At 35.9% G+C, this 27,365-nt stretch overlaps 4 protein-coding genes across 7 annotated transcripts; 2 read left to right on the top strand and 2 right to left on the bottom strand.

Annotated features, from left to right (window-relative positions):
* Window positions 1-33: 33 nt before the first annotated feature.
* LOC147298377 (sugar transporter ERD6-like 5) lies at window positions 34-4,323 on the bottom strand. Of its 3 annotated transcripts, none has more exons than XM_086229310.1 (18): window positions 4,050-4,323; window positions 3,763-3,825; window positions 3,396-3,485; window positions 3,224-3,283; window positions 2,785-2,850; window positions 2,633-2,698; window positions 2,458-2,533; window positions 2,231-2,295; window positions 1,987-2,079; window positions 1,782-1,862; window positions 1,615-1,699; window positions 1,471-1,514; window positions 1,330-1,392; window positions 1,181-1,240; window positions 1,038-1,091; window positions 846-905; window positions 615-729; window positions 34-519 (listed from the first exon to the last, which is right to left on the bottom strand). In XM_086229310.1, exons 1-18 carry the CDS (start codon window positions 4,224-4,226, stop codon window positions 389-391), a joined length of 1,449 nt encoding a protein of 482 aa, XP_086085436.1. In that variant the 5' UTR covers window positions 4,227-4,323; the 3' UTR covers window positions 34-388. The 3 variants fall into 3 exon arrangements, with proteins under 3 accessions (XP_086085436.1, XP_086085437.1, XP_086085438.1); XM_086229311.1 differs by having other exon boundaries at window positions 4,133-4,298; XM_086229312.1 differs by lacking the exon at window positions 4,050-4,323 and having other exon boundaries at window positions 3,396-3,496; window positions 3,763-3,800.
* Window positions 4,324-5,082: 759 nt separating this feature from the next.
* LOC147298376 (sugar transporter ERD6-like 5) lies at window positions 5,083-9,264 on the bottom strand. 2 transcript variants are annotated; one of them, XM_086229314.1, is made up of 18 exons: window positions 9,072-9,264; window positions 8,623-8,681; window positions 8,063-8,152; window positions 7,902-7,961; window positions 7,638-7,703; window positions 7,481-7,546; window positions 7,290-7,365; window positions 7,135-7,199; window positions 6,902-6,994; window positions 6,730-6,807; window positions 6,543-6,627; window positions 6,415-6,458; window positions 6,272-6,334; window positions 6,136-6,195; window positions 5,982-6,035; window positions 5,542-5,601; window positions 5,318-5,432; window positions 5,083-5,213 (listed from the first exon to the last, which is right to left on the bottom strand). In XM_086229314.1, exons 1-18 carry the CDS (start codon window positions 9,262-9,264, stop codon window positions 5,083-5,085), a joined length of 1,458 nt encoding a protein of 485 aa, XP_086085440.1. The 2 variants fall into 2 exon arrangements, with proteins under 2 accessions (XP_086085440.1, XP_086085439.1); XM_086229313.1 differs by having other exon boundaries at window positions 8,623-8,685; window positions 9,076-9,264.
* Window positions 9,265-10,111: 847 nt separating this feature from the next.
* On the top strand, window positions 10,112-13,425 carry LOC147298375 (F-box/kelch-repeat protein At3g06240-like). The gene is made up of 2 exons (XM_086250501.1): window positions 10,112-10,306; window positions 12,196-13,425. Exons 1-2 carry the CDS (start codon window positions 10,112-10,114, stop codon window positions 13,423-13,425), a joined length of 1,425 nt encoding a protein of 474 aa, XP_086106627.1.
* A 2,779-nt stretch (window positions 13,426-16,204) lies between these two features.
* Window positions 16,205-21,472, top strand: LOC147298374 (RING/FYVE/PHD zinc finger superfamily protein). The gene is made up of 6 exons (XM_086229902.1): window positions 16,205-16,942; window positions 17,590-17,974; window positions 18,140-20,019; window positions 20,253-20,366; window positions 20,666-20,820; window positions 21,232-21,472. The coding sequence occupies exons 1-6, from the start codon at window positions 16,511-16,513 to the stop codon at window positions 21,332-21,334; spliced, it is 3,069 nt and encodes a 1,022-aa protein (XP_086086028.1). The 5' UTR covers window positions 16,205-16,510; the 3' UTR covers window positions 21,335-21,472.
* Window positions 21,473-27,365: the final 5,893 nt, after the last annotated feature.

Below are 27,365 nucleotides of genomic sequence, written 5' to 3'. Positions count from 1 at the left end.
AGGTTAAGGGGTCTCAAATTATAATCTCAAGTCTTAATAAATCAACAATAAACCTTAATGTCTTATTTCTAATCTTGAGGAGCTAAAACCACATCATTAAACATTTCGTAGATGTCTCTCCTTTGTGTGTTATAGACAACACTTGGGCTACAACGACCGACTGAAATACACAATTGTTCTAAGTGTGCTAGTCAGCCCAACAACAGGTTTAACAAAATGAAAAGAATTGCGTGACAAATTGACAATGAATTGTCTGATAATCCATCAAAGCTGAACCTTGATTTGCAAAACTTTGCTGACATTCAGAACATGCTTCATGCTGCAAGTAGTCATCAATCAATTCACACTTGAAAATGGATTGACAATGTCATGCAGGCATACCATGCATTCATCTTTTTGCTGAGAATGGATTCAATGATGTTTGTATTTCTTCCAGTGTTCGCCCATTTGTCTCCGGTACCAGTTTTGCAACAAATAGAACAGTTACACCACAGACGCTTGAAAACATGAAGAATGTTGCTAGAAGAAGGGAGAATAAGATATAACATGTAAGAGTGTCTCATGACTCCAGACAGAAAATATAGGCGGAAAAAAATTAAACTTTGTGGCATTACCTGCTGAGTTCCAATCCATTAAGAAATTAAAAGCATATGAGACAATCCAAGAACCTAACCAGCTAACCAATGTCACCAGACTTCCAGCTGACCCCTTCATGTTTATGGGAAATATCTGAAATAGAAACCAACTTTGAGAGAAGCCGGAACATATATGTCTGCCATGACTGAACTTCATTTCTACTATTTCTATTAAAAATGTGGTGGTCATGCTTGTTAAGGATAACCTACCTCTGACATTATAACCCAAGGAATTCCTCCCATTCCTAACGAGAATGATCCTGTATATACCTGATTGCAGGTTTCAAAAAGGTCGAGCAATACGTTAAATCTGTTGGCTTTTATCAAGAAGTAAACCAAAAAACAAAACAAAAATCCAAGATACTAAAAACAGCCTTTGAGATTCGGGTTAATTTGCAATACCAGTACACCAACAAGTGCCAAAATGGGAGTGACCTGCTTCCATTGTTGAAGGTTCTACACATGGTATACTTCATTCTCTCAAGAAATAATTAAAAATGAAAATAAGAAATTGAAAGACGGCTACATTTTGCTCTAGAGGAAACCTGTAACAAGAATGACAATCCCACAAGGAGGCAACCTAAGCATGTTCCTGCTGAAGATACCTGTAAGAATTATCAGACTTTTCAGCACTGGATTTTCATTTAATCCCATCACTAGTCCCTAGACCACAAGTCTCACTTATAGTACTTACCAGCAGAAGGGGACGTCTTCCAGATTTGTCCATTAAAATTACACCCAAAGTTGTCATCGGAATCTGTAGAAGACTAATTGTAATGAGCAAGAAGAAACAATCAGAAGCCAACATTGGAATTACACTAAGATAATCAAGAACCTGGACAGCAACCATAGCTATAGTCCCAACACTATCTGAAAACCCTGTCATAAGCCAATAAATCATTTCATTCACCACCGGCCTTCTTTTGGTTCTAGTTAAATACATAAGTTTAATTTGGAAAAAAATGAGGCCTTCGCGTACCAGCTGAAATGAATATAGCACTTGCATAAAAGGCAATGCCATTAACCCCTCCAAATTGTTGCAGTACCATCAGGCCAACTCCCACCTAATGCGATTCTGATTATGATAAAAAGATAATACAGAAAAGAATGAAAGATGTGAGAGCAAGGATTGACTTAAAAGCTCACAATGAGTGAATGAGCATATCTCCATTGAAATAGGTCAAGAATGCTTGCTTCTGAGAGCCGCTTCAGAGTTTCTGTATAATCCTACAAGAGAATAGAAACATACATTATCCTTTTTCCATGCTAATACACTCAACATATTTGTTCTTTATTGTAAATCAGAAACAAATGAATTACTATCTCATTAATATACTTATTCAAAACTTACTCTAATCTCAGCTGCTTCTCTAGAAGTATCAGCATTCTTCCCCCTAAGGTGCTGAAGAGCAGCTTCACACTCTTTCTCTCGACCAATCTTTGCCTGAAAATGGTCTCACAAGTAGAGCATGATGTCAAAGGTTCCTCAACTTTGCCATATCATCTCAAAAGAAAATGTTACAGTTGTTCATTAAAGGACAAGAATTTGACATTATTGGGAAAACCATGATGATACAATTGAATACATCACTCACCAGCCATCTAGGAGACTCTGGGATGAAGAAGAGACCTATAATCTGTACAGCACAAGGAACAGTTCCTGAAATTTAGACAAAAGAAACCACTGTCAAATACTTCATTTTAATTTTCTCCCAAATTCCTTAAGTTCCACAGGAAGGTAAATTTTTGTGATGATCTTATAATTGGTCGACTCCTCTAGATTGCACTTTTAACGCATAGAGGAAGAGGAAGAGGAAGTTACCAATAAGAGCCAAAGCTCGCCAGTTCACAAAAGCCCCAATAAGATATGTTAGTGACGCGCCACAACATATCATCAACTGTAAAATCAGAGGTAACTGGTGAGCAGGTGAATAAGCAATGGGTATCTAATAATTTCCAAATTCTTGAATCATGATACATTGATACTTGTGCTTTACCTGATGAACTGTTGTAAATCCTCCCCGCAGATTCTTTGGGGTTATTTCTGCTATATACACAGGCACCTGTTTGTAATCGAAACATTAATGCTTTTATCTGGCACTCGAATAACAATCTTATATGAGTTGCAATCCTCACACAAATTAATTACCACATATGAAAGAAGCCCCATTCCACATCCTACCAACAATCTTCCAAGGTCAGCCCACCAAGCAACCTTTCAAGAAGCACAAAAGATTTAAAACATGAACTGAAACCAAGAAATTCACTTCTTCGAATTATAAGCATTATTAGCTTCAGCCCTCTTGTGATAATCAATAGCAGAGGGCTATGCATGTGCAGCTTCCACTTTTGAAGAAGAAAAACTACAAGGTCAGTTACCACAGAGGATTGTATTCAGAAATCTTTCAAGTGAAACTAGTGGGCATGAAAAAGTCATCCCCCCCCCCCCCCCCCCCACCAAAAAAAAAAAACTCTATGAAGACATTTGAAAATAAATTTTACTTCAAGTATCCAGTTATTCTACTCTGCAATTATGCAAAGCATAAACTAGGAAAATGGAACAGCTAAAGAGAGAAAGGATGCAAAACCTTAGAGAAAGCTATGGCTAGCCATCCCAGTAAGCAGAATATCTCTGAAAAGCCCATTGCCTGCTTCACAAAACAGCCCGAATTAAGAAAAATTGAAGAGTTAGTAGTCGGTTTGGTATTAAGATACTAGAATCTTTCTAGAAATGACAAGAGGGCAGTGGAAGAAACTTACACCTCTTCTACCTATGTAATCTGCTATTCTCCCACTTGCTACTGCACCTATCATTGCTCCAATTGTCAATATTGAACCGAAAAGTGAGTACTGCAAAATGACTAGTGACCATAAGTTAGAATATCACAATGAAAAATGCATGAGGCAAGTATTAGAGGACTTAGCACAATTTTTTAACAAATCAATATAACAGATTTTTTTTTTCTTTTTCATGATATTAGATACCAAAGGTCACACACACTAGTCATGATCCATAACTTAGAGTACCACAATATATAGACTACTGTTAATATGAGCATCACACAAGATAGCAGGGGTTTGATCATAAAATTTCAAAAAGAAACAAGGAAATTTAAGAATGTGAAACCTCAGCCACTGTGAGGCCCAGATCATCCATGACCCCAGAACGAGCAGGTGAGGAATATCCCACCTGAAAACCAATCATACACCACTGGCTCAGTCCATTAGTAAAAACCAATCAAACTGCTAGGAATATTTCAAAGAGACACCAACCACCATATCTCATCCCATGACACTACAACATATATGTTTATGTGGAGACTCTTGTGGGCATGGTGTGTCCAAACAGAGCGTGATATACATGCGCCAAAAGTGAGAGTAGGGGTTGGTCAAAGACTCAAGACTCATACTTACAGCAGACCCAAAAACATAGGATCCAGACACAGCAACCAGGGTGCTGAGCACAACCATAGTCGTGGCTGATGATGAAGTTTCACCTTCACTTTCTCTTTGTTCATTACGAGCACTATTGCTGCTGCTGCCAACAAGCAGAGGCTTTGAAAAGTCTCCTTCTATGCTTTCCCTTCCCATATCTTCTTGATACTCCTTGAAAGACCCAACAAAGAATATGAGACTGAGAAGTGAGCTTGAAGATCAAGTAAGAAACACAAACAAGAGAGAGTGAGGGGGTGCTTTTGTCGTGTCATTAACGCTTCTTCCAACTCTATATGGTGGAAGTTGTCGTTTTCTAGTTTATTACACATTAAACTATCCTCCCTGTAAAGTCAAGGAAAATGATTTTTTCTGTTTGGTGGCTCTTCGGTCATGGGCCTCATGGCCCATTTGTTTTGGGTATTTTGCGCTTTTGGAAAAGTCGTTCTCTTTTTCATTTTATTTTATAAAACTGCTAAATTACATAATAGAAGCCTTTTTAGTTTTTACTAGGTAAAGGCTGTAAAGCCGTAAAGGTTGCGTTTTTATCTTTCACCAAAAAAAAAAAAAAAAGGTTTGATTTTTTGGAGGGAAAAAGACATGATTTGAAGTGGGAATAGAAAAGAGAATCCCCGAGAAAGGAAGAAAATGCCAATTCAGAAATTGGCTTGTAAAAGATATTTGATTAGAAATCAAATCGATGAGCCATATATTTATGTCAACTTCATTTTAACTTCAAATTTTTTCAAGTGAATTTTTGGAAATTCGATTCTTTACGACTTTACGAGTAAGAGTTATGAGATCAATCGTTTTCCTATCAATGCTCCATCAATTAAACAGTATAATTATGCAGGTGTCATATCATTCTGTTATGATCATCAAAGCCTTACTGCCACTATACCATAGAAAGTGATTAGATGTTACAAGAGAGTGGCATGGACATCCTATTAATTAATGTAAGCCAGCATTTGGGTTTACAAAACAGTATCTTCTTTCACAGCATGGATATATATTTTCATCTTATTAGAGAAAAATGGGTGATTGATGCTTGTATTTCTTCTAGAGTCCTCCCCTTAGTCTCCGGCACTAGCTTTGCAACGAACAGAATAGTGAAACCGGCCATGGCTGAGAAGAAGAAAAATGTTCCTGAAGTAGTGTGACCAACTATTAGTAAACCGAAGAAGCAAGAAAGAGAGAGGAAAAAAAAAAAGAATGGTGGGGACTGGGGAGTGGGTTGTTGATTGAGATACCTGCTGAGTTCCATTCCATCATAAAATTGAAGGTGTATGTCATTAGCCAAGAAGAAGACCAATTTACCAAACTCAACAGACTTCCAGCAGAACCTTTAATGTTTATGGGGAATATCTGAAATGGAAACCATCCAGTATTTGTTATAAAAGTTTATCGTTCTCTTAAATTGCAGGTAACAAATTAGTGAAAGCACACAAGGGTCAAGAACAATAATGCTACCTACCTCTGACATAATAACCCAGGGTAATCCTGCCATGCCCATTGTGTATGATACACTGTAACCCTGAATGCAGTAACAAGGTTAACTTGAAGTATTGCTCAAATGATCTTTTACTCCTTAAAAACAGCTCAAGTTTGAAAGGTGAAGTCACCAAGCAGCTAATCATATGACTTCAAGCCTTAAAGTTGAAGATGTGCTTTGAAATATTACCAATTGCAAAAGACAATGTATGCTTCAAGCCTTAAAAGAAAAAATGACTGTTTGTAAAACAACCTTTATGCCAAACCTATCCAAATTTAGCTAATAAACTATGGATATTCAAAGCCCTAAGATTCGCACATGAATTTTGTTTGTTAAAGCATGATGAAAGGAGACAAAAGATGTGGCCAATTTTTCCAAGAGAAAAAAAAGGAATACTTGTCTTTTAGTTATATTGTATGTACCAGCATGCCGATAAACACAAAAATGGGAGTGAGCTCCTTCCAATAATCAAGGTCCTGCAATAACAAAAAGATGTACTTCAAAGTATGATCATCTGTAAGTGAAGAAAACAACAACACACACAGAGAAGCATCAAAATTTAGTTTGAGAAGAAACTTGAAAGATGAATGCCAAGCCCACAAGAAAGACACTCAAGCACATTCCCGCAGCAGAAACCTGCAAAAATTTGGTGACTTCAGTGTGGAATTATTCATATTCAACATAAAAAAGTAAGGTTCTTTTCCAATCTCACCATCAGAAGTGGTCGCCTTCCGGATTTATCTGTCAAGAGCACACTCAATGCAATACTAGGTATCTGTGAAAAAAACATCTACACATTTGAGATATGCATCAAACATAACTCTCTATTCACTTGAACTTTTGAAACTTATGTACCCCAACAGCAGCCATTGTTATAGTCCCAATGCTACTTGAAAAATCTGCCAGAAAATGGATATGAAATCATGTTTTCTGTTATATTGCCTTTAAATATATGAAGCAAATTTTAAAATCTTTTGATTTACCAGCATCTATAAATATAGAGCTTGCATAATAAGCTAAAGCATTGGCCCCCCCAAATTGCTGCAGTGCCATCAGCCCAACTCCAACCTAAACCGAATCAAATATGCATAGAAAGGTCAGACAGATAATGAAAAGTGAAGGTTAAAAAGTAAATAATTTTTTTATTATATTTCTTTTGAGGCAGCTTACAATGAGTGAGTGAGCATATCTCAGCTGGAACAAGTCTAGCATTCTTTCTGACTGCTGCTGAAAGATTTCTGTATAGTCCTGCCACAATATGAGAGCACATTTTATCTGTTTGAGTGTGCTACCAAACAGATGACTTTTCAAAGTAACATGAAGTTGGAGCTTGGAAGGTTACCATGATATCAGCTGCTTCTTGAGATATATCAGCATTCTTTCCTCTAAGACGCTGCAGAGCAACTTCAAGGTCTTTCTGTTTACCAATTTTGGCCTGCAGACAAGTGTATCAATCATTCGAACATTCTACTTAAAAATTTTCCGCAGCTGGATTTTTTTTAAGTGAAAAGACAATTGTATGCTTGTCCTGTTGGCATAATAAAAGACTAGAAATTTAAAGAGTCTTGGACTCACCAGCCACCTTGGAGACTCTGGAATGAAAAATAAACCTATAATTTGTAGAAGACATGGAATAGCACCTGAATATAAAATCTATAACTATTAAGTGGTTGGTTCAATTTTGATGCAAGAATCAAATAAATGCAAGGTATGACTAGCAGGTTATTTACCAATTACAGCCATGGTGCGCCAGCTTATGACATTTCCAACGAAAAACATCAGTGCTAGGCCACAGCTAATCATCAACTGTGCACTTAGTGAAATATAGGCTAGTAATTAGAGAAGGGGTAGTAAGAGGGGCACAAAGGATAATGAATTAGGCACTCTATCTCATAATTACAACAATTTAGTATAATTATACCTGAGTAGCTGAAGTAAACCTTCCTCTAAGATCCTTAGGTGTTATTTCTGCTATGTATACAGGTACCTGTTTATGGATAATAATTTGATCATAGATTCATAATATATGCGTTATATGGATAGGTTATAAACAGAAGTTATTGCAATTTTGCAATTACCACGTAGCAAATTAGACCGACACCAAATCCCAACGACAGTCGTCCACAATCCAGCCACCAAGCACTCTACATCAATCAATGAACTCAACTACTGATTGAATCTATAAAGAGCGGAACAACAAAAGCAGGAGGGGAAAAAAAACATTGGCTTGGTTTCCTACCAATCCTCAATAATCTTAGGTTTGAAATTCCATTTTTTTGCTAAACCATAAACTTGCACATCCTTATGTTCATATGTATATAGTGATGGAAAAAAGAAGAAACCTTTGCAAATGCTATAGTGAGCCACCCTGCAGTACTGAATATTTCAGAGAGCCACATTGTCTGCTTGATAAATTCAACAGGAGAAGAACAAGAAAGTTTTAGATAATATAATTCAACAACTGAACCAGGGGTAGAGATATAAAGGGTAATGCAAAACTTACACCTCTACGACCAATGAGATCTGTTATCTTCCCATTTACCAATGCAGCAATCATTCCTCCAATTGTCAATATTGAACCAAAAACTGAGTACTGTAAAATGAGAAGAAAGTTAATCAAATGCAGAGAACTAGAAACTTAAGATCCTAAAATCTACTTAATATATAAAGGCAACATCCCATTGCATTGAAGTTCAGTAAATTGCACAAATGAACAAAGAGGAGCGAGGAGCATACAAGAAAACATAAATGTTATTCATCATAAATTGATCAAGAAAATATATGCATGCTATTGATGTAATATTAAGTTCACTGTTAATGGTAGTTGTACAACCTTTTTATCATCTGCATATCACATTCCAAAGAACCAAGACTTTTCTTTAGTATTCGAAATTGACAAGAGCAAATCCATGTTTGTAAAGTTCATAATGGCAAACTTTTGTTAAAACATAATACATTATATGTGCTTTGCACACGCTTGCAAAAAACTAAAAGGAAGAAGAAGAAAGTTAAAATGGGATGATAATGTTTTTAATAAAAAAAAAAAAAATTACTTGAACTTACTCCTGCAACAGTGAGGTCCAAGTCTTCCATAATCCCCGATTGAGCAGCTGATGAATATCCTGTCTACAAAACATTTGTAATTGTATACTAGTTCAGACTCAGCAAGTGATCCTACTTGTAAAATTTAAGTCTAATGCTTGAACAAAAACTCTGTTACACTATTTATCTCATAATTTTCAAATGCTTGAGCAAAAATTTGTCTCTCTCTCTTTTTTTTGGGGGCTCAGCCATTGTTTTCATTCATCATTCTTCACACTTCTTACATTTTCTTCTTTTTTACTTTCCTTTTCACTTTTTTCTTTTCATCCAAAAATATAATGAATTTGATATCACCACTGTACCCCAAATGAGAGGCCAAAACTGTTTAAAAATAAGAAAAGACCAAATGAGAAAACAAAAATTAATATGTTCATTTATAGTGTGAATGAGAGATATTATGGCAAGTCCACTTACAGCACACCCAAAAGAGAAGGAGCCACAGAGGGCCACCAAATTGCTGAGAACAACAACACGGGTGACTGAGGAGGACCCACTTGGCGTTGTGTCTCTGCAATCACCAGCCCCATTGATACCACCATTGGATCCTTTTTCATGGAGCACAGACCCACTTAGTAGTCCTTCTTCCATGGTTTCTCTGCCCATGTCTTATTTTCTAGGAAGATGGTAAGTAAGAAAATTATAAAGAAAAACAAAAGAAAATTGATTGAGAAGAACGAAAAGCAAAAGGTTTACATAATGGTGCTAAGTTTGTTGAGATTTATATAGCATGAGACTTTCAGATGAGTTTGCTTTTTGAATAATAAAAAAAAGGGTCACGCATAAACATGAATTTGCACTCCTCTTTATTTTAATTGTTATTATTCATTACCTTAATGATCACGGGTTACTCATGAATTTTTTATTGTGTGTGTGTTTTGTTTGATAATTAATCAAGCACCTGTGGTGTGGCCATTAAAATATATTCAGACAATTTGCTAATTAGCTTTTAATTTTGTTTGTAGTGCACAGAGTGTTCTGCATATGGCAGAGTGTAATGCTCATTCTCATGTGATTTTAATTATTGCTAAAAGTTTAAGTATCTTCTTTCATAGCATGGATAAATGGAATCCTCAGACACTTTTGAGGATTATGTTAATGATTGTACAATACAAGAATCAATATTACATAAGGAAACTAACTCTGACTTAGGATACAAGAAAACATTATCTAAGCAGGATTGGCAGCATTCTCCTTAACCAACCGGTAGAGGAAACCGAATCCTGATTACCTTTTACTTTTTTATAAAGGGACATTTCAATTTCAAACAATAATTTTCCTTTTTTTTTTTTTTTTTTTGCAAATTCCCCCAACGCATACATATATATACATACATACAAGTTGATGTACCTTGAATATATAACAAACTCACATCCACTTTCCAAAGCTTTCTTAAGGTTTGGAGTATATATAATAGCTAGCAGTGCTTAAACACAATTTTCTTTCAAGAAAGATGGAACAGGACCAGCTGATGATGGGAAACCCTTACCCTAACGACCTTCCATCCGATATCATAGAAGATATTCTTTCAAGGCTATCAGTGAAGTCCTTATGCCGCTTCAGGTGTGTGTCAAAGCCATGGCGTTCTCTTATCTCCGACCCCAATTTTGTTCTGATGCACTACAACAAACCTTCTGAGAATGAGGATGTACACAAGCAAAGACGAAGAGTCGTATTTACTGAAGGGGAATGTAAATGCCCTCGCTCTATAGACCTCGATGGGTTTCTTAATGATCATTGATATTACTGACCCTACCGATACCAATCATAATTATTTAGTCGTACGGTCGTACCAGCTACTAAGCTCGACTATGTTCCTAGTGATCATATTGACATTTGCCTTATGTGTCCCTGCAATGGCTTGTTGTTGTAACATTTATATAGTGAGTTATATTTGGTTAATCCGGCAACAAAGGAATCCAAGGAACTACCAATGCCACCATAACACCACTTGTGTGATGGATATACCAACCTATTTGGGTTTGGATATGATTATTCCACTTATCAGTACGTACAAGGTGGTTAACGGGCAGTTGTATATAGATGAAGCGATTGTGTTTAGTGTCTATACTTTGGAAACCAATTGGCTACAGATTGAGAACGGCCCTATCTTTCCCTATTATCCTGCATGATCTGCATGTGGGATCCTCCTGAATGGAGGTCTTCATTGGTCGGTGAAAAGTCTCAAAGGCAGCGGCAGCCATGATGATAAGTCCTCGATGATTGTTTCTTAATTTCCTTTTAGAAGAGGAGGAGGTTCGCCAAATTCAACTGCCGGATGCATACTCCACCTGCGAGCCTTTTGAGATACAATTGGGGGTCTTCAGAGAAAATTCGCTATATGCTACACGTACTATATGGTATTTATTCTGGAGAAACAATATAGAACGAGTTTTGGGTGATGAAGAAATATAGAGTAAAAGACTCTTGGACTAAAATGAGCGTCTCCGTCCCATGTTGCGGATTATCACATTCTGGGTTTTGGACAAAATCTCTTCATTTGATGGCCTTTGGACGAATTTTAGCTTTGTACAATTTTGATGAAAAAAAGCTTCGGAAGCTATCGATTCCTGAAACTTATCCTGGCTTTCTTAATATCGGGATCTACATGGAAAGCCTTGTTTCCCTTAATATTAATCAAGAACAACATACATGAGCAAAAAATGAAAATAGGAGATTGAGGTTAAGATCGAAGATTGATCAATACATTCAATTTTTTTTTTGTCAATTAAATATTGCTATATATAGTTTTATTTTCCTTTTGCCTTTATTAATTATTGTTAGATACTTACTCAGTATATGGGAGACAGAAAATTAAACCTACCTTGTTGGACAGAGTTTAATTTGTGGTATGAAAGAATATCTTCTATGATCTCGGATGGAAGGTCATTAGGGTTTCGGTTTCCCATCACCATGGTATTGTTCCATCTTTCTTCACAACAAGAAAAAAAAAAATGAGACATTGAGAATGACTCTTAATGATTCTCTGATTTTCTGAAATAAAATGTTGGGCTATTCAAAACGTGCTTTTAACTTAAGGAGCGAGCCTCCAACAATATTCGGTGAATTTTGTAAGAGTGCTTATATTTCCACCTCATGTCATATTTCCTCACTCACTTTATTTTTTTATCTTTTGTGTTTGAGAAGTAGCAGGGATTTGTTGGCGTCAAGTCTAGGACCAATGGAGGGTTGGCGCACCTTCCATCGGTGGGAGTGCCGGTGGAGAGGGGAGAGGGAGAGGGAGAGGAAGAGGGAGGGAAGGGAACCAGAAACGTACGTTAAACATGGGTTTGGGTATTTTGTTTTTATTTTTTTATAATTAAAGAAAATTAGAAGAAAAAAAAAATTAACAGCAGAAATCTTTTTGATTGATGTGGCAATACACCTAAGTTGCCACATAAGTCATAAAGTGGTTTAAAATTATGGTATAAAAAGTGATAAACTGAGTTAATTAGCTAGTCATGTTATCTAAAAGGATTTCTTAGGGTTTGGAGTATTAAGTGCAGTCAAGCATACATTTCTTTCCTTTTTGTGAAGACATATACGTGGGTCGTAAGGCACAAGAAGATGAAAGACCACCTGCTGGGAAACCCTAAAGGCCTCCAATCAGAGATCATACATGATCTTCTGTCAAGGCTGCCAGTGAAGTCCCTACTCCGTTTCAGGTGTGTATCAAACCCATGGCGTTCTCTAATTTCCGACCCCGAATTTCATAAAATGCACTCTAACAAAGCCATTGTGAATGAACATGTATTCCACCAAAGACGAAGAGTCATGTTTAGTCTGTCAAGGTTTCGCATTCACACTTTGGACCTCGATAAGCTTCTCAATTATCCTAATGATGCATTTTCTAAAACTGTTGTCACTGAGCTCGACTATGTTTACAGAGATCTGATAAAAAATACATCAGTTCGCAGATGGGCTTGGGATCCCTGGGTGTTATGCTGCAATGGCTTGTTGTTGATCAATTTTTATGGAGGAGGGTTATATTTGGTTAACCCTGCAACCAGGGAATTCAAGAAACTACCAGAGACACCAGGACACAAACACAACTGTTATGGGTTTGGATTTGATCACTCCACTGATGATTACAAGGTGGTTAATGGGAGCCCCTTAGAGGATGAATCGGATGATGATGGAATTCTGTTTAGGGTCTATTCGCTGAAAACCGGTTCTTGGCGATTGATATTTGACAACCTAATATTTTTCTACAAAATTCTTCCAAATAGTTATCATGGGACCCTTCTGAATGGAGGTATTCATTGGTTCATGAAAAGAGTCAGATGGAATGATCAATCATCCTTTGTTATTGTATCTATGCTTCTTGCAGAGGAGGAGGTTCGAGAAATTCCTCTGCCCCTTGGATATTCCATTGACAGTCATTTTACAGTTCTAGGGGTCTTCAGAGAACATAGACTATGTTTAACACGTGATGATCATCTAAATTGTCCAAGAACATATATGGAGTTTTGGGTCATGTTGGAATATGGAGTCAGGGAGTCTTGGACTAAAATAAGGGTCTCCATCCCAAACTGTGGCCCTTTGTCACATTCCGGTTTCTGGAGGAAATCGCGTGATTTATTGGTTCTTGGAGAAGAGTTGTTTTTGTACAATTTTTATGAAGAAAGCTTTCGGCGTCTATCAGTGCGGAGGATTACTGGTAAAGTTTGGACCTACCTGGAGACTTTTGTTTCGCTTAATGAGATTTCGAACAAAGCCACCAATTCAAGGAGAACGCGACGCAAGCTAAAACATATATCAGAATGAAAACATTAAACATGACATAAATATAGATAAAATGGGTAAAAAAAATGGTTCCACTCAATCACTCTCTTGTTTGTTTTGCATTTGCTTAATTTATATTTTTCATAACTTAATTGTCCTTTTTCCTTTATTACATTCTTGCTAGATATATAGTAGTCAAGAGGAGACATTTAACCTTCTTTGTTAGACAGAGCTCTTGGGTTCCTATAGATATAAGTCCATTGATGTTTATTGTTCTCAAGGAAATCAATTAAAGAGACAGGAGATCAATGTAATTCTGAGCTCATAATAGTACTTTTTTCTCTTCTTAAGCTTTTTTTTTTTTTTTTTTTTTTTTTTTCTAGTTGGCTTATACTGTATACTAGCTAGCACAACCCATGTGAAAAAAAAAATGGTGCCTAAAATGATTATGCATATATAAACCTTTGTGATTGATTGTGCAAGGCTCTTGTACGAGTTTTTTGATTTTCAATTCTTTTGGGAATGAATTTTCACTAGTGTTAGGTTGATTATCTTTTATGCTGGGTTTTCATTAATGATTTTGCTAAATGAGACATCCTTATTTTAATTTGTTAAAGAAGTATGGAAATTATTGTCTTTCGATATATCCTTTGGTTTTATCACATGTGTAAGGTTCTTGCTTGTATTCCCGGGACAAATCTGTTTTCACCAGATGAAGTGGAAAAGTTAACTTTTACTTCAAGGCTCAAAAATTGGCTGCTGGTTTAGCACTTTAAGCTAATAGTGATCGATGATGTACAAAGCTTTTCTCATGGTTCTACTCCCATTTGGGACAGTCTGCTTATCTCCTTGCAAGTTTTGACAACTTAGTTGAATATGAGAAGTTGAGAAGTAAGTTTCAATTTGAGATATCACAATGGCATGTCGATTGGTTCCAAAGTGATCCTCAGTTCCTGTTGATCTTTTCTTGATCTAAAGATAACTCCATATATCCTCCTCAAAAGATTGAGAATTATGAGATAATTAATTTTAATGAAAAATGACTGGTGTGTTTCAAAGTCGTGGGCCAACCCAGCCTTTTTAAAGGGATGAGTTGGTCCATTTTGAAAAGTGGGGAAAAAATTTAAAAGCATTGTGCCCTACAACAAACTACCCTTTTTTTGAATAAGAGAAAAATATATAATTGCAAGTGTACGGTGTACCCCCTAGGATTTTAATTTTTGCCCTACCCTCAAATCATCAGGATATCACATTAATAAACAAGTTTTATTTGGTTAACTTATTGCAAGAATATATATCCTTATCGTAAGACATAAAAAATGAGCAATTTAATTCATGGGATTATACAATAAAGTAGACTGAAAACAATTATAAGTTTTATATTAAGTTTCATACATGCGTAGGAAAAAGACGAATAAAAGTAAGAGAAAGTGGAGAGTGTGAATTTTTTACAATTAATTAACATACTATACTTACATTTCAAATCTATTATTAATACATTTCATATCATAATCTGTATGATATTTCATGCATATATATTGGTCATGAGAAGTGTTTTTCAATCAAATGATATCATATCATAATATATATGATATTTCATGCATAACCGTATAATTTTTATAATTATTTGAGTTTAAAATTATAAATTAAATATTATTTAATCAATATTATTCATATTTCTCAACACTATTAGAGTGAGAAATGAGTCTCTGCACTAGTTGAGACCAAAATGGGTTTTGGGTCACAAAATTGGGTCTCCCCATAGTAGAAGGGTTTAGAGGACGAGAATTTCACCTTGAGCCCTCAAGTGTAAGGATAAATGCTTTTACACTAGAGCTAGAAAAATGAGATTTGATTTCAGTTTTTGACCAAATCTGAACAGTTATAATCCCTCATTTAATATAAACTATTAAATTTTACTGGAACCACTTATAGGTGACCAACTTTCGGAAAAATTATTGGGTATAATCGATATACCGCTACGTGGTGTAACCAATTTAACGTGTAAAGATATTATTGGACGACATGTTTATATTTATAGGGTATAATATTAATAACGTTCACCTACATTATAACACATAAATTAATTATACCATATATGTGACACTGTATCGGTTATATAGAATATTTTCTCCAACTTTTGACATGATTACCATGCAAATTTTATTGTATAGGACTACAATAACATATAACAATACAATATCCAACCCGATTATAGGATTTAATAACGTATAACAGTACAATCTAGTCCGCTTTAGGTGTGCTCCATCCGGTTTCTATGAGAGGAGAGCCCATTTTTTTATTATAGTATAGACGTAAATTCTCACATAAGCACTTGAATTATAAGGACTTGCTCTAGACTCGGATACTATACTGTGATACATGATGCCCATCATATATTAAAATGTCCCTATACAATGATACATAATACACATTTTATACATAAATAAAGACTATCTAATATATAATGAGCATCATATATCGTCGTATAGTATATAAAATCCACGCCAAATCTTTAGGGTCCGAATGCTCATTAGAAAAGGATTCATACCGCATACACATACTATAGATATCAGTATTTTTTTTCTTTTTCTTTTTCTTTTCGGTTTATTTGTTTCGGCCCTTTGGGTCAAGTTTTGGTATGATAGTCAAATTAGAATTGACACCCACTTGGCCAGAAAAAAAAAAGAATTGACACCCACAGTCTAGGCCGGATCCACATAAGCGAACCCGGTTTATATACCCCATCCAAGCACGGAGCGCCCGACCCAAAGACCAAAAAACCCTCTTTCTATTGTCTCTCTCCAAATCTCTCTGCTTGCCCACCCCGTAGATTTTGAACCCATCCCCTATTTCCTTCTCTCTCTTTCTCACTCGCTCGCAAACTCACCATATTATCAATTTTAATCACTTACTCAAAACCTCCCGCGAATTTACCCGCCAAAAAGCTTTATTCTTGCGCTCAAAAATTTCATCTTTTTCAGATCCCCCCAACCCCAACGGCTAAACCTCTCTCTCTCTCTAGCCCTAGGGTTTCTCTCTCGCGCCCTCTCTCTCTTTCAGCTCTCTCTCGCCCCACCCCCAAAACGGTGTCGTCCAAAAGCTTTGTTCTTTCACCGTTTTAATCATGGATCAGGCCCTAAACGCCGAACCCACTGAGCCGCCTGCGGTTTTGCTCGCTGAAAAGAGGCCGATTCAGAATGGAGCTGAAGCTGAGGGAGAGTTGGGTGGGACCCAATTCAACAAGAAGCCCAGATTGGGACCGAATTCCGGGAAGGACCTCAGGAGAGTCGCGGAGATTGTGCTGGCTCTGTCGACCATGGCGAAAATTCGGGGCGGGAAGAAACCGTCGGAGCCCGAGATTGGACTTATGGGGGAAGCCAGGTCGAAGCTGATGGAGCTGTGTGAGGGATTGGCGCCGAAAGATATTGTGGCGAGGGATGCAATTGGAGCTGTGATTGAGGATTTGGGGCTTAATGGGAAGCTCAAGGAACAAAGATTAGGGTTTCGGGGTCCCAAGCTGACGATTGCGGAGAAGTTTTCGCTGACGAAGAGGAAGGTAATGAGTCAATTTTGTAACTGGTATTGGTCTTTTTTAGTTTTGTTAGTTTTTGATTCGTATGTTTGTTGTTCGCTTGATGGGAAAGTGTTGGACAAAGAAAGAAAGGAGGAAACTTTTTATTTTGACATGTAAAATGTAGTTGCTGTTAGATATTTCATACGATTTGGTGTTTTAATACGATATTCAATTAGGGCATATTTGTTTGGTAGCTGAGAAAATAAGGGAGAGAGTATTTTTGGTAATGGTTCTTTAATTTTTCATTACTTATAATGATTGGGATTAACAAAGCAACTATTTAGCTTAGTTGATGTGAGGATGTTGGGCTTGGGGGTTACTTTCACCATGGGTATAGATGAGAAGCTGTAGCTTAGGCAGTTGACTGCATGGTTATAATCTTGGGTTGTCTTGAAAGGTTTCATCTTTACTCAAATGGGTATCAGGATTCTGTAAGCAGTTATATGCTAATGTTTAAACTAGTAGCTACTTGTGAAGTTTAAAGCCATGCAACCAAGGGTTTATCTTTCACATTGTATGGCTGATGCTGTGTTATGGCATATTGGTGTTGCTGAACTATCAAATCTCTCTTTTAGGAATTATATGATTGTGTAAAACGATGTTTTCTTAAATTGATTTTTTTTTTCTAGATGGAAGAATCCAAGAAGTACTCTGCACAACCTGCTACATATGCATCTCACCCGTCAAAAACAAGCTTCAATGCAGCAGCGGAAACCCATGGGATGTCACATACTGTTCGTATGATTCCAACAGATAAACCAAATCATGCACCAATTTCCTCTGGAGGTTTCCCAGCTCCTTCTACCCTTGCTCATGTTTCTACTGTAAATCCTACATCTGGACAGTATCAGTTGCCCACCAATGAAGTTAGAGCATCCATGGTTTCTAGTGGTTTGCCTAGCAGTCATCTTGGAAGGGGGGATTCTTCTTCTTTAGCATTGCCTAGAGTTGAAAGAGCACAGTTCAGATCGGATGGAGGACCAAATGGGTCTTCTTATCCATTGCAAGTACAACGTAAGTGATGTTCTTCAACTTTTTATGTTTTTTTATATTTTTTTATATGAAGGCATCTTTATTTGGAAAATGCTTATATTATTATAATGTTACTTTCGTCTCCTTGTAGGTTTGCTTTTCTCTGTACATCTAAGTATTTACACTTTATATGTTGTCTATGTGCAGCAAATTCTTCTGCAAATCATCCACCGGTGAATGCTCCAACCTGGTCAGTACATACTCAATCTGCTAAAAGTGGACCTGAACACAAGGTGACAAATCATACTTCTGTCAAGGTTGAAGGAAGTGCTGGTATGAGTATGCCACAGATGACTCCTCTAGCACCACGGGATCAGAATTTTAGGCCATTTGTCTCTCAAACAGCTTCTGGAAATTTGCCTGGCATACACCAGCCTTTGCAGCAGATCCACTTTGTTCAAGCTCCTTCACTTTCTAATAATCACAATGAAATTGCAAAAATTATTCAGAAGTTATTACAACCACAGCGTCCTGATCATCCTACATGGATTCCTCCATCAAGGGATTACATGAGTAAGGCTTTGACTTGTCAAAGTTGCCAGGTTACCATCAATGAGGTAGATACTGTTCTTATTTGTGATGCGTGTGAGAAAGGATATCACATAATGTGTGCACAGTCATCTAACCAGAGAGGAATTCCTAGAGGTGAGTGGCACTGCACGAGGTGCTTGTCTCTAAGCAATGGAAAGCCTTTGCCTCCTAAGTATGGCCGTGTAATGAGAAGTAATATACAAGTAAAAATCCCTTCAAACACAGCTGGAGTTCAGATGCCCTCAGAAAATAAAGTGGGAGCTTTAGATCCAAGCGTCTATCAGCAGAAGATAATTGCAAATGGAAGCGCTGTTTTCCTGAATCCTGCTCATGGTGGTGTGGGCAGCAACCGTGTTGAGTCAGCATCAGATTCAAAGATTCCAAATGCAAGTGAAACGCAAGGGAATAATTTCCCAAATCCTGCTCATACTGGTGGTGGTGTGAGCAGCAACCGTGTTGAGTCAGCATCAGATTCAAAGATTCCAAATGCAAGTGAAGCACAAGGGAATAATTTCCCGAATTCTGCTCATACTGTTGGTGTGGGCAGCAACCGTGTTGAGTCAGTATCAGATTCAAAGATTCCAAATGCAAGTGAAACGCAAGGGAATAATTTCCTGAATCCTGCTCATACTGGTGGTGTCGGCCACAACTGTGTTGAGTCAGCATCAGATTCAAAGATTCTAAATGCAAGTGAAACGCAAGCGAATAATTTCCCGAGTCCTGCTCATACTGGTGGTATGGACAGCAATCATGTTGAATCAGCATCAGATTCAAAGATTCCAGCTGCAAGTGAAACTCAAGGGTATAATTTCCCGAATCCTACTCATACTGGTGATGTGGACAGCAACCATGTTGAGTCAGCATCAGATTCAAAGATTCCAAATGCAAGTGAAACGCAAGGGAATAATTTCCCGTCAAGCAGTAGAAATATTGATGAGAAACCTCTTTCTGGAAGTTGCCTGTCTAGTGAAAGATCATCTCAACAGATAAATAATTCTGAATCATCTAGATCTGACGAGACACCTTTTGAATCAAAAGCTGAGCCTCCTGCTGATTTATCCAACAAAGATACTGATAAGTCTAATCATTCCCAACCCTCTTCCAACTCACAAGTTGTTGACCGAGCAGACTTGCCGAAGTGCGCAGAAGTTCCATTAAAGAAATGCCATGACAATAATTATACTTTGAAAGAACCAGATATTTCTCACTCAGGAGGAAATTCTGGCTGTTCTCTAAGATATGATATCAAACGGGAGGACCAAGGAGGTGCACAAGCAAATACTTGTGAAAGTTCTGTAGCTAGCGGTGGGGCTTCAGAGCGTTCTGGATTTTCTTCAGATGGTTTGCAAGCTGTTGGATGGATTGGCGATGTAATTCAAGTTGTAGATGAGAAAACATTTTACCATACTTGTTGCATCAGTGGAGTAATGTATAAACTGCAAGATCATGCTCTTTTCCAGTCTAGTCATGGAAAATTGATACCCTCAAAGCTTCAGGCAAGTGATTATGAAGCATCCCTTGATACTTCTAAGTTCTATAAGTAGCATTTTGGAGAACTATATCCATGTGATTTCTGCAATTAGTCTTCTATTAGAAATCGTCTGTTATTTTTGGTTACCAAGTTTAGAGGAATCACTTATTGTTTATTGTAGACATTTTCATCTGTTTAAGGTTATAACGCACTTTATTTTATTAGAAGGGTTATAATGAACTTTGAATTTTATTGCAGTCCATGTGGGAGGATAGAAAAACTGGGTCAAAGTGGGTTATTGTCAACAGGTGCTACTTTCCTGGTGACTTACCTGAGAATGTTTGCCACCCATCTACACCTGAAAGCAATGAGGTAAACTGTGTTCTTGTGCATATATGTTATCGATGTATTCCTCTGGTTTTAAAGATGTTCGTACCAACATTAAAAGTGGTTCGCATATCAGTTGACTAGGAGAATGGGCCTACTGATTTTGTCAAGTGGATAAAGATACACACATGCATCTAGTGCATATCTTTCTAATGGTGTCATTCAATTTAACACGTTATGTTGATCTAATGTCCCCACTCCCATTTGGTATTGACATGTAGAGTACAAGATATATTAATATACATATGAACATTTATATTGAATTCATTGTTTTTCTGTTATAGGTCTATGAATCTAATCATGATAGCACTGTCATGGCTGGGTTGATTCAAGGTCCATGTGAAGTTCTTCCTCCTGCTAAATTCAATGAAGAAAGTGAAAGACGGAGCCAGTTAGGACACGAGGCAAATACTGAATTAAGACCTATTTTCCTGTGCAAGTATGACTCTTTCTTATATGTCATACTAGTAAATAATTATAATTACAAGCCTTCTAAAGAAAGAGTGTGGAGATTATTTTCTTTAAGTGTGTGGACACATACTTTGCCTTTACTTCGTGTGTGCCATGGATGCTTAGATTATTCTCTCTCTCTCTCTCTCTCTCACACACACACACACACACACACACACACACGCACACTGTTTGTTTGCATGCCTGTGTGCACTAGCACTCATCCGCATGTCACTGCCTATATGTATGTAGCCACTTGCTATTCTATTATGTGGATTATGGTACAACAATACTATTTGGTTATTCTGTTATTTATTTCTTCTCATCTTAGCAGGGAATTTGTTGACCTTGTTGTTCTTTGATTAAGTGTTGTTTATTTTTATTTTTTCATTTCTTGCAGATGGATTTATGATGTGTTTAAAGGGTTACTGCAGCCTGCTTCCTCAGAATCCAGTTATGCACCAAAAACAGAAAACTTAACCGAATTGCCAATGGCTGTATGATGTTAAAAGATGGAGCGAGGGTTAAGGTTTTGATTTTCATGTACCAAAGTGAAAAATGTCACTATAATTTATGTAGGACCTGTAGGTAAAATGTAATTGATCCATATATTATATATCAAATCCAGAATGGTTATGATTCTTGAAATGCAAATAATTTATAGTACTTTTGTTTCTCTGGGTACCATACCAACAAATTAAGGGAAGTCAGTTCTCAAATGCAGATGTTGGCACAAAGAGGGTGGCTACTTGCTAGCTAGCTAGCTAGTAGCGAGGGAGGGTAGGGGATGGAGATGAAATAAATCAAATGATGAATAAATAGCTGCTGCTGCTGCAGATAAAATGTGGGTTTTTTTTTTTTGGTCTAGAGATAAAATGTGGTTAAAGACAATAGTCACAAATCACAATACAGTACGTAAGAAAACAACCAAGCCTCACTCAATGACTGAATCCCGCCTCGTGCACTTTCTGCGTAACACAGATCATGCATGCTGCTGCTAAATAACAGAACCAACAAAAAATACCCCTAAATACATCTTAAAGAAGAAGGTCTCTATTTTCTCCCCAAACCTTGATAAAGGTTCTTCTCAAAAAGGAAATAAAAAATAATAATAATAATAAAACCTTGATAAAGGTTAATTGAATTCGATCGGTCTTTTGCATAATGACTAATGATCTCTAGCTAGCTTATTATAGTGCCAATCCCATACTACAGTAAAAATTGAAAAACCAAGGACTTGAAAACGAACCCTCGAAAGTGACTTCATAGTTTAGCATAGCCCAAGAAAAAAAAAGAAGTTAAAATTAAAAAGTATATATATACCATTAATTAAAAAAAGGGAAAAGATTTTGTGTCCTATTAGGGCACGAAATAGATGTGCCCTAATTCTATATGACAAAGTTAAATAATACACATCATTTTTTTGGTTTTTGGTGATTATACACATTACCATCTATTTTTAATATGAAATTAATATCATATTTATTGAAAGACCATCTTATCCAACTTAAATTAATCTAATTGTCTTAATTTAGTATCTTCTCCATATTCAAAATTTGCAACCCACATTCAGAGTACAGAAAAAAAATCTGAACTACAATTCTTCTTCCATGGATTGATGTTATTTTCTCTACAGTTGAATCTAATTCTCTCAAAGAATCCAACAGATTATGCACTTAGGTTATCTTCTTCCATAGATTGCTCTCCTCCCTAAAACTTAAATCCTAAACAAAATAATTGGATTGAGTGTTTTTTTTGTTTTTTTTTCTCTCAATCCATCTGAATGTGAATCTGAATTCTTCTCCCATAGATTACTGTTGGAGAAAGAGAGCAATACGAACATAAGCTATCGTGTCCCATAGTTGTTATCTTCTCAACCTTCAATTTTTGCAAAACATATAAATTGAAAAAGATATTAGTGTCTATATTCGGCTGCAAACCTGCAATCATGAACGACATAAACAAAAAGCAAAACTATATGATTCAATTTTGTTCGTTAGTTTTGGAAAGGTTAGTAAAAAACTATATTCAGGTTCCAGAAATAAAAATAAAATAAAATGAAACTATACAAATCAAAAAGTCTATATGAACTCCAACATATTAACAACACAACATTGGGAAGAAAAAAAAATTCAACACAACAATACACCATATGAACAATAAAAGCAAAATAAACTAGTTCTAAAACAAGGATTTTTTTATGAACTATCACAAATCATTCAAGAGATAGAAGTAGTGAATTAAAGAGTATCTTAATGACTTGAGTTGAACAAAATTCTTCTAAATTGTAGATGCAATACGAAAGATGACATGGTAGCTTTTTAGGGTTCTAAAATTGTTGCAAAAATTTCTTAAGGAGATGAGTACATACATACGTTATTTAGAGGTTTATTAATTTTGTTGTGAAATCTTTCTAAAATATTTTTTCTTTTGTAATTTAATTTATGTTTTGTAGAATTTGAAAAGAGGTTATATTAGTCTTTTTAAAAGTTTATGTGGAAAATATATTATGAGCTGTATTAAATAATCTAAATGATATGAAAATTCTATGTCAATTAGGGCACTCTAGCATTGCCCTTAAAAAAATTAGTTGTTTGATGCTCGTGATCCGATCACTATAAATAATTATATATCATTTAAAAAAGTTCAAAAACCCTAAATTTCATGCACACCTTCAATTCCCAATACCGTTGAATTAAGTTGCTATATACAGCTAGAAGACCTATACCCTGTTATTTTATGGTTGCTTCTAACTAGATCCATTAAGCTCCCATCACCAAAATATCTTAATGCATTATAATTTTGATTTATTTAAAACGATTAAGATTCTCTACTTATTTATTGAAGCAAATAAAAATAAGACAAGAGAAACAGAGAGAATTCAATTTGATCCTAATTAAAATAGGTTGTCATGAGAACGTGCATAACACAAATAAGATACATTAAACACGACTCTAAAACAACCTAAACATGTCAAACCGATATGAGTACCACACATAAAAGTGGGTCGGACCAGCCAAAAAGCTTTAGCCCATAAAATTTGGCATGACAGAAACATGAAACAGATTATTTAACCCATTAAATAGTTAAAACAGTAATGCTACACTTACCACATTTTTATACCACAATTTTATACCATCTTACATGGCATTCATACATTGGATACTAAAAATTAAAAAATAAAACCTAAAAAAGAAAAATGAAATATCATTCCAGTAAAATAATGACACATCAGGTGGGATACAAATGTGGGAGAAAAAATGTGGGACAACTAGCATTATTGTAGTTAAAATATTGACGTATTATTTAGTAAATTAACCTAGCATTATTGAAACTTTGACTCTCTCACATGTTGCACAAAGCACAGTGCAACGACTCAGAATACATGTCGATGTCCCTCTCATGCATCATAAATCATTTGGAATATGGCCTAAATTTAACCCATAATATTGTCATTGACACTCACTCTTAGGAAAAACCGTGTATATTGGGATATGCAAATTCAATCTTGTAAACCAATCAAGCATCGCAAAAGTCCTACTTCTTCAGGACTATAATATATAAAATCTCTTAGGAGAAAATTCAGATCCATTTAAAAAATAAATAAATAGAGAAATAGAAGAGGCTAAAACCTAGTAATTGTTTTTGTGAAAATATATATCTAGACCACATAGACTTATCTTTGTCGTCACATAACCCAACCCATGTTTGATTTTGCCTCATAAATTTAGTACCAAACTGTTACTGTGTTTGAATGATTGTGGGAAGGTTGTTCCTCCAATGAGTTACAAAATTATGTGCTTCTTGGATAAGGTGTTCTAAATGGATAAGCATTTTCTAGTGGTTTATTTTAGGCTACCCTTTAAAAGGCTAAGAATCTTGTCCACTAAAATATGTGTATCAAGCACTGGCATGCATATAAAGATCACATTTCTAAAGTGTGCTAGTCATGACTAAATTCCTAATTACAAGTTTAAATTTGCCTGCTGGCACAGAAATTGCATGTTATCTGCTTACCTATATGTAACCTTGCCTAATTTATCTGTAAGATGGCTTCTTCTTCTTCTTCATAAGGTATGCTCATTTACATCAAAGAATGACCAAGTGCTCTGCTTTATTTTTTATTGCTCAATTTCCCTAAAACTCTCTAAATGCTTCACCGATTAAGTTAATTAACTTAATCTGTGGAGGCTCCTTCAAAGACACTAGATTGATGTCTACTTGATTATGATAGTATTGCTTATAAGGGTACAACTGTCTGGATCAATTGCCGTGATTTCTAATTATTGACAATTAATAATAGACATAATGATATATACTAGCCACAATCATTCATACATACATAAATCATTTTGTAGAGCATTAATAAATGAAAATTTGATGTATTAAATCTACATGCATCTATGGTTGAAGATTATCATCAAAATTAATATTTCTCAATTCGATCGTGATTGTAGGCTATGCAAATATAATATATATACAAATAGTACTAGAGGGTCCCATCTGTCCCCATAGGAGACAAGCCGCCCCTTAAGCAACTATTATATTATTATTATTATGAAGCATTTTCTAAGGCCTTGACCCGGTCCCCATATCCAAATCCAAAGGGGAGGCCATGTTGAATAGCAGACAAAACCTCATGACTCACGCACTAAAGGAAAATAACTACCATCTCTTTTTTGACCGATCCTCCTCCGCACTAGTACTAAGAGCTACATTTATTTTTCCCACACCCTTTTCTTCAAGAAACCCCAAAAATAAAATAAATGAATTGAAGTAGTACTGTCCATTAAAATATAAAAAGGTCACCGACTTACTATTATAATGAAAGGAGACTAGGAGAGTGTACGTAATTCACTTTGTATGGACCTTTTGCATGGCTTAATTAGGAGGCATTTGAAGTAGGGTTATAAAAGCAAAAGCTAGGTATGCCTATTATAATATATATATTAGCCATATAGGGTAGTTCATTAGGAGGTTATAAAGATAAAGGTTTAGAAGAAGAAGAAAGTGGTCCGGCATTGTTTCATGTGAACCGGCGACTATCACGGCGGTGTAGACTTTGAGATCAAAAGGAAAGGTCATATAGTGATATCTCATATGTCATACATTACACCATTACTGGGTGAAAAGTAGAGAGCAAGCGCAAGATTCCGGGGTCATGAGAATTACACATTATTACCAGTTTCTGAAAATTGTGCCTTTCCCAGTCCCTTTTGATTAAAGTGCATATCATGAAAATGTACCAAGCTAGCTAGCTCAATCAACTCATTGTGGTAATATTAGGTAATGTAGAATATGTGTGTGGCCTAATATGTACAGGAATTGTTTACTTTGATGCTATATGAAAGTTAGAACACTCAAACCAAAATTGATTGATAATTAATGGAGAGACAGTTATTCATTACTTGCTCTGTTAAGCTTATAAGTTTGATATATATTGTTAGCTCATTCCCTAATAACTTACTTTTTTTTAGAGTTTGTGGCTTCCTAACATGGAATCGAAGCCTTATTGGCCTTGGATTCGATACTTCCAATCTTTATTTATTTGGTTGCACGGTGAGGTTGTACCAATATTATATGTTTGTCTGTCTTTTTCCATTGATCTGTGTGCCTCTCCATGTGTAATTAAGATGAGCTGTGCACATGATGGATGTTGTAAGCTTGATATACAGTATTGGCATATTCTCTAACTAACAAGTAACAACTTAGCTAGTGTACAAAAACTTTTTTTTGTTATTATATTTTGGTTACCATGTGAAAAGTAGAACCTACATGCTGAAGAAGAGCGTGCGAGTGGCTAATTTGTTGGCTTTTGCTTGATTACCAACACTAATCCAACAAAGGCTAGAAGCCTAATTAGTAGTTAAAAAGGGTTAGGTACAAATTGAACCTTGATTTCTGGGTGATGGTTAAATTAATAAGAGCATACTTAAACATCATTTGGCTTTTGCTAGATCTCTTTCATATATCTCCATTAATTACCCAAAAAGTCCTTATTAGCTAGCCGGCAATAAATTAAACTAAACTTTCGAAAACATAAATTATAAAGTTAATTGAATCTTGGAGTAATCCTATACATAATTTGTTTAAAATGTTGTAATGGATATAATCATCTCTCCCTGAATTTACATTTGGGACAACATTTGAAATTCATATTTTATTTAACTTTAAGAAACATAATAGTCATCGATCTTGTGTTCATCAGTAATTTATTGCTGTCATTATACGTTTTAATTAAGGAGGATTATTGGTCAATAATTCTCTTTAAATTAATTTATTTCCGAAATGCAAGGCAAATATTATAATTGGTTTATATCTCATGATGCTGTTAACCATGTGATGTTTATATATATTAGTATACATACATGTAATATGCACTCCATTGTTTCCCTATTTGGAAACTAGCTACTGATGGTGTTGGCACTCTTTCCTTTTTGGACTTGGTCGAAACTTATGGTGATGACTTGTTTACCACATAATAATTTAAAGGCTTATTCGCGTCAATGCCTCCTGAAAGTAACTTCGATTTTC

The sequence above is a fragment of the Dryas octopetala genome, chromosome 1 (genome assembly GCF_963921425.1).
Source record: "Dryas octopetala chromosome 1, drDryOcto1.1, whole genome shotgun sequence".
Lineage (NCBI taxonomy): Eukaryota > Viridiplantae > Streptophyta > Magnoliopsida > Rosales > Rosaceae > Dryas > Dryas octopetala.
Note: the sequence above shows the minus strand (reverse complement) of the source record. Positions and strands in the feature narration are given on the sequence as shown.

Excerpts from the sequence above, each read along its gene's own strand:
- LOC147298375 (XM_086250501.1), top strand. The coding sequence starts at position 10,112 with ATGGAACAGGACCAGCTGATGATGGGAAACCCTTACCCTAACGACCTT. Across the intron at positions 10,307-12,195 it reads AACCTTCTGAGAATGAGGAT|ACATATACGTGGGTCGTAAG; the intron begins GTACACAAGCAA and ends CTTTTTGTGAAG.
- LOC147298374 (XM_086229902.1), top strand. The coding sequence starts at position 16,511 with ATGGATCAGGCCCTAAACGCCGAACCCACTGAGCCGCCTGCGGTTTTG. Across the intron at positions 16,943-17,589 it reads TTTCGCTGACGAAGAGGAAG|ATGGAAGAATCCAAGAAGTA; the intron begins GTAATGAGTCAA and ends TTTTTTTTCTAG. Across the intron at positions 20,367-20,665 it reads CTACACCTGAAAGCAATGAG|GTCTATGAATCTAATCATGA; the intron begins GTAAACTGTGTT and ends TTTCTGTTATAG.
- LOC147298377 (XM_086229310.1), bottom strand. The coding sequence starts at position 4,226 with ATGGGAAGGGAAAGCATAGAAGGAGACTTTTCAAAGCCTCTGCTTGTT. Across the intron at positions 1,515-1,614 it reads TGCTATATTCATTTCAGCTG|GGTTTTCAGATAGTGTTGGG; the intron begins GTACGCGAAGGC and ends GGCTTATGACAG. Across the intron at positions 1,393-1,470 it reads TAGCTATGGTTGCTGTCCAG|ATTCCGATGACAACTTTGGG; the intron begins GTTCTTGATTAT and ends AGTCTTCTACAG.
- LOC147298376 (XM_086229314.1), bottom strand. The coding sequence starts at position 9,264 with ATGGGCAGAGAAACCATGGAAGAAGGACTACTAAGTGGGTCTGTGCTC. Across the intron at positions 7,547-7,637 it reads TCGGTCTAATTTGCTACGTG|GTACCTGTATACATAGCAGA; the intron begins GTAATTGCAAAA and ends ATCCATAAACAG. Across the intron at positions 6,335-6,414 it reads TAACAATGGCTGCTGTTGGG|ATACCTAGTATTGCATTGAG; the intron begins GTACATAAGTTT and ends TTTTTTTCACAG.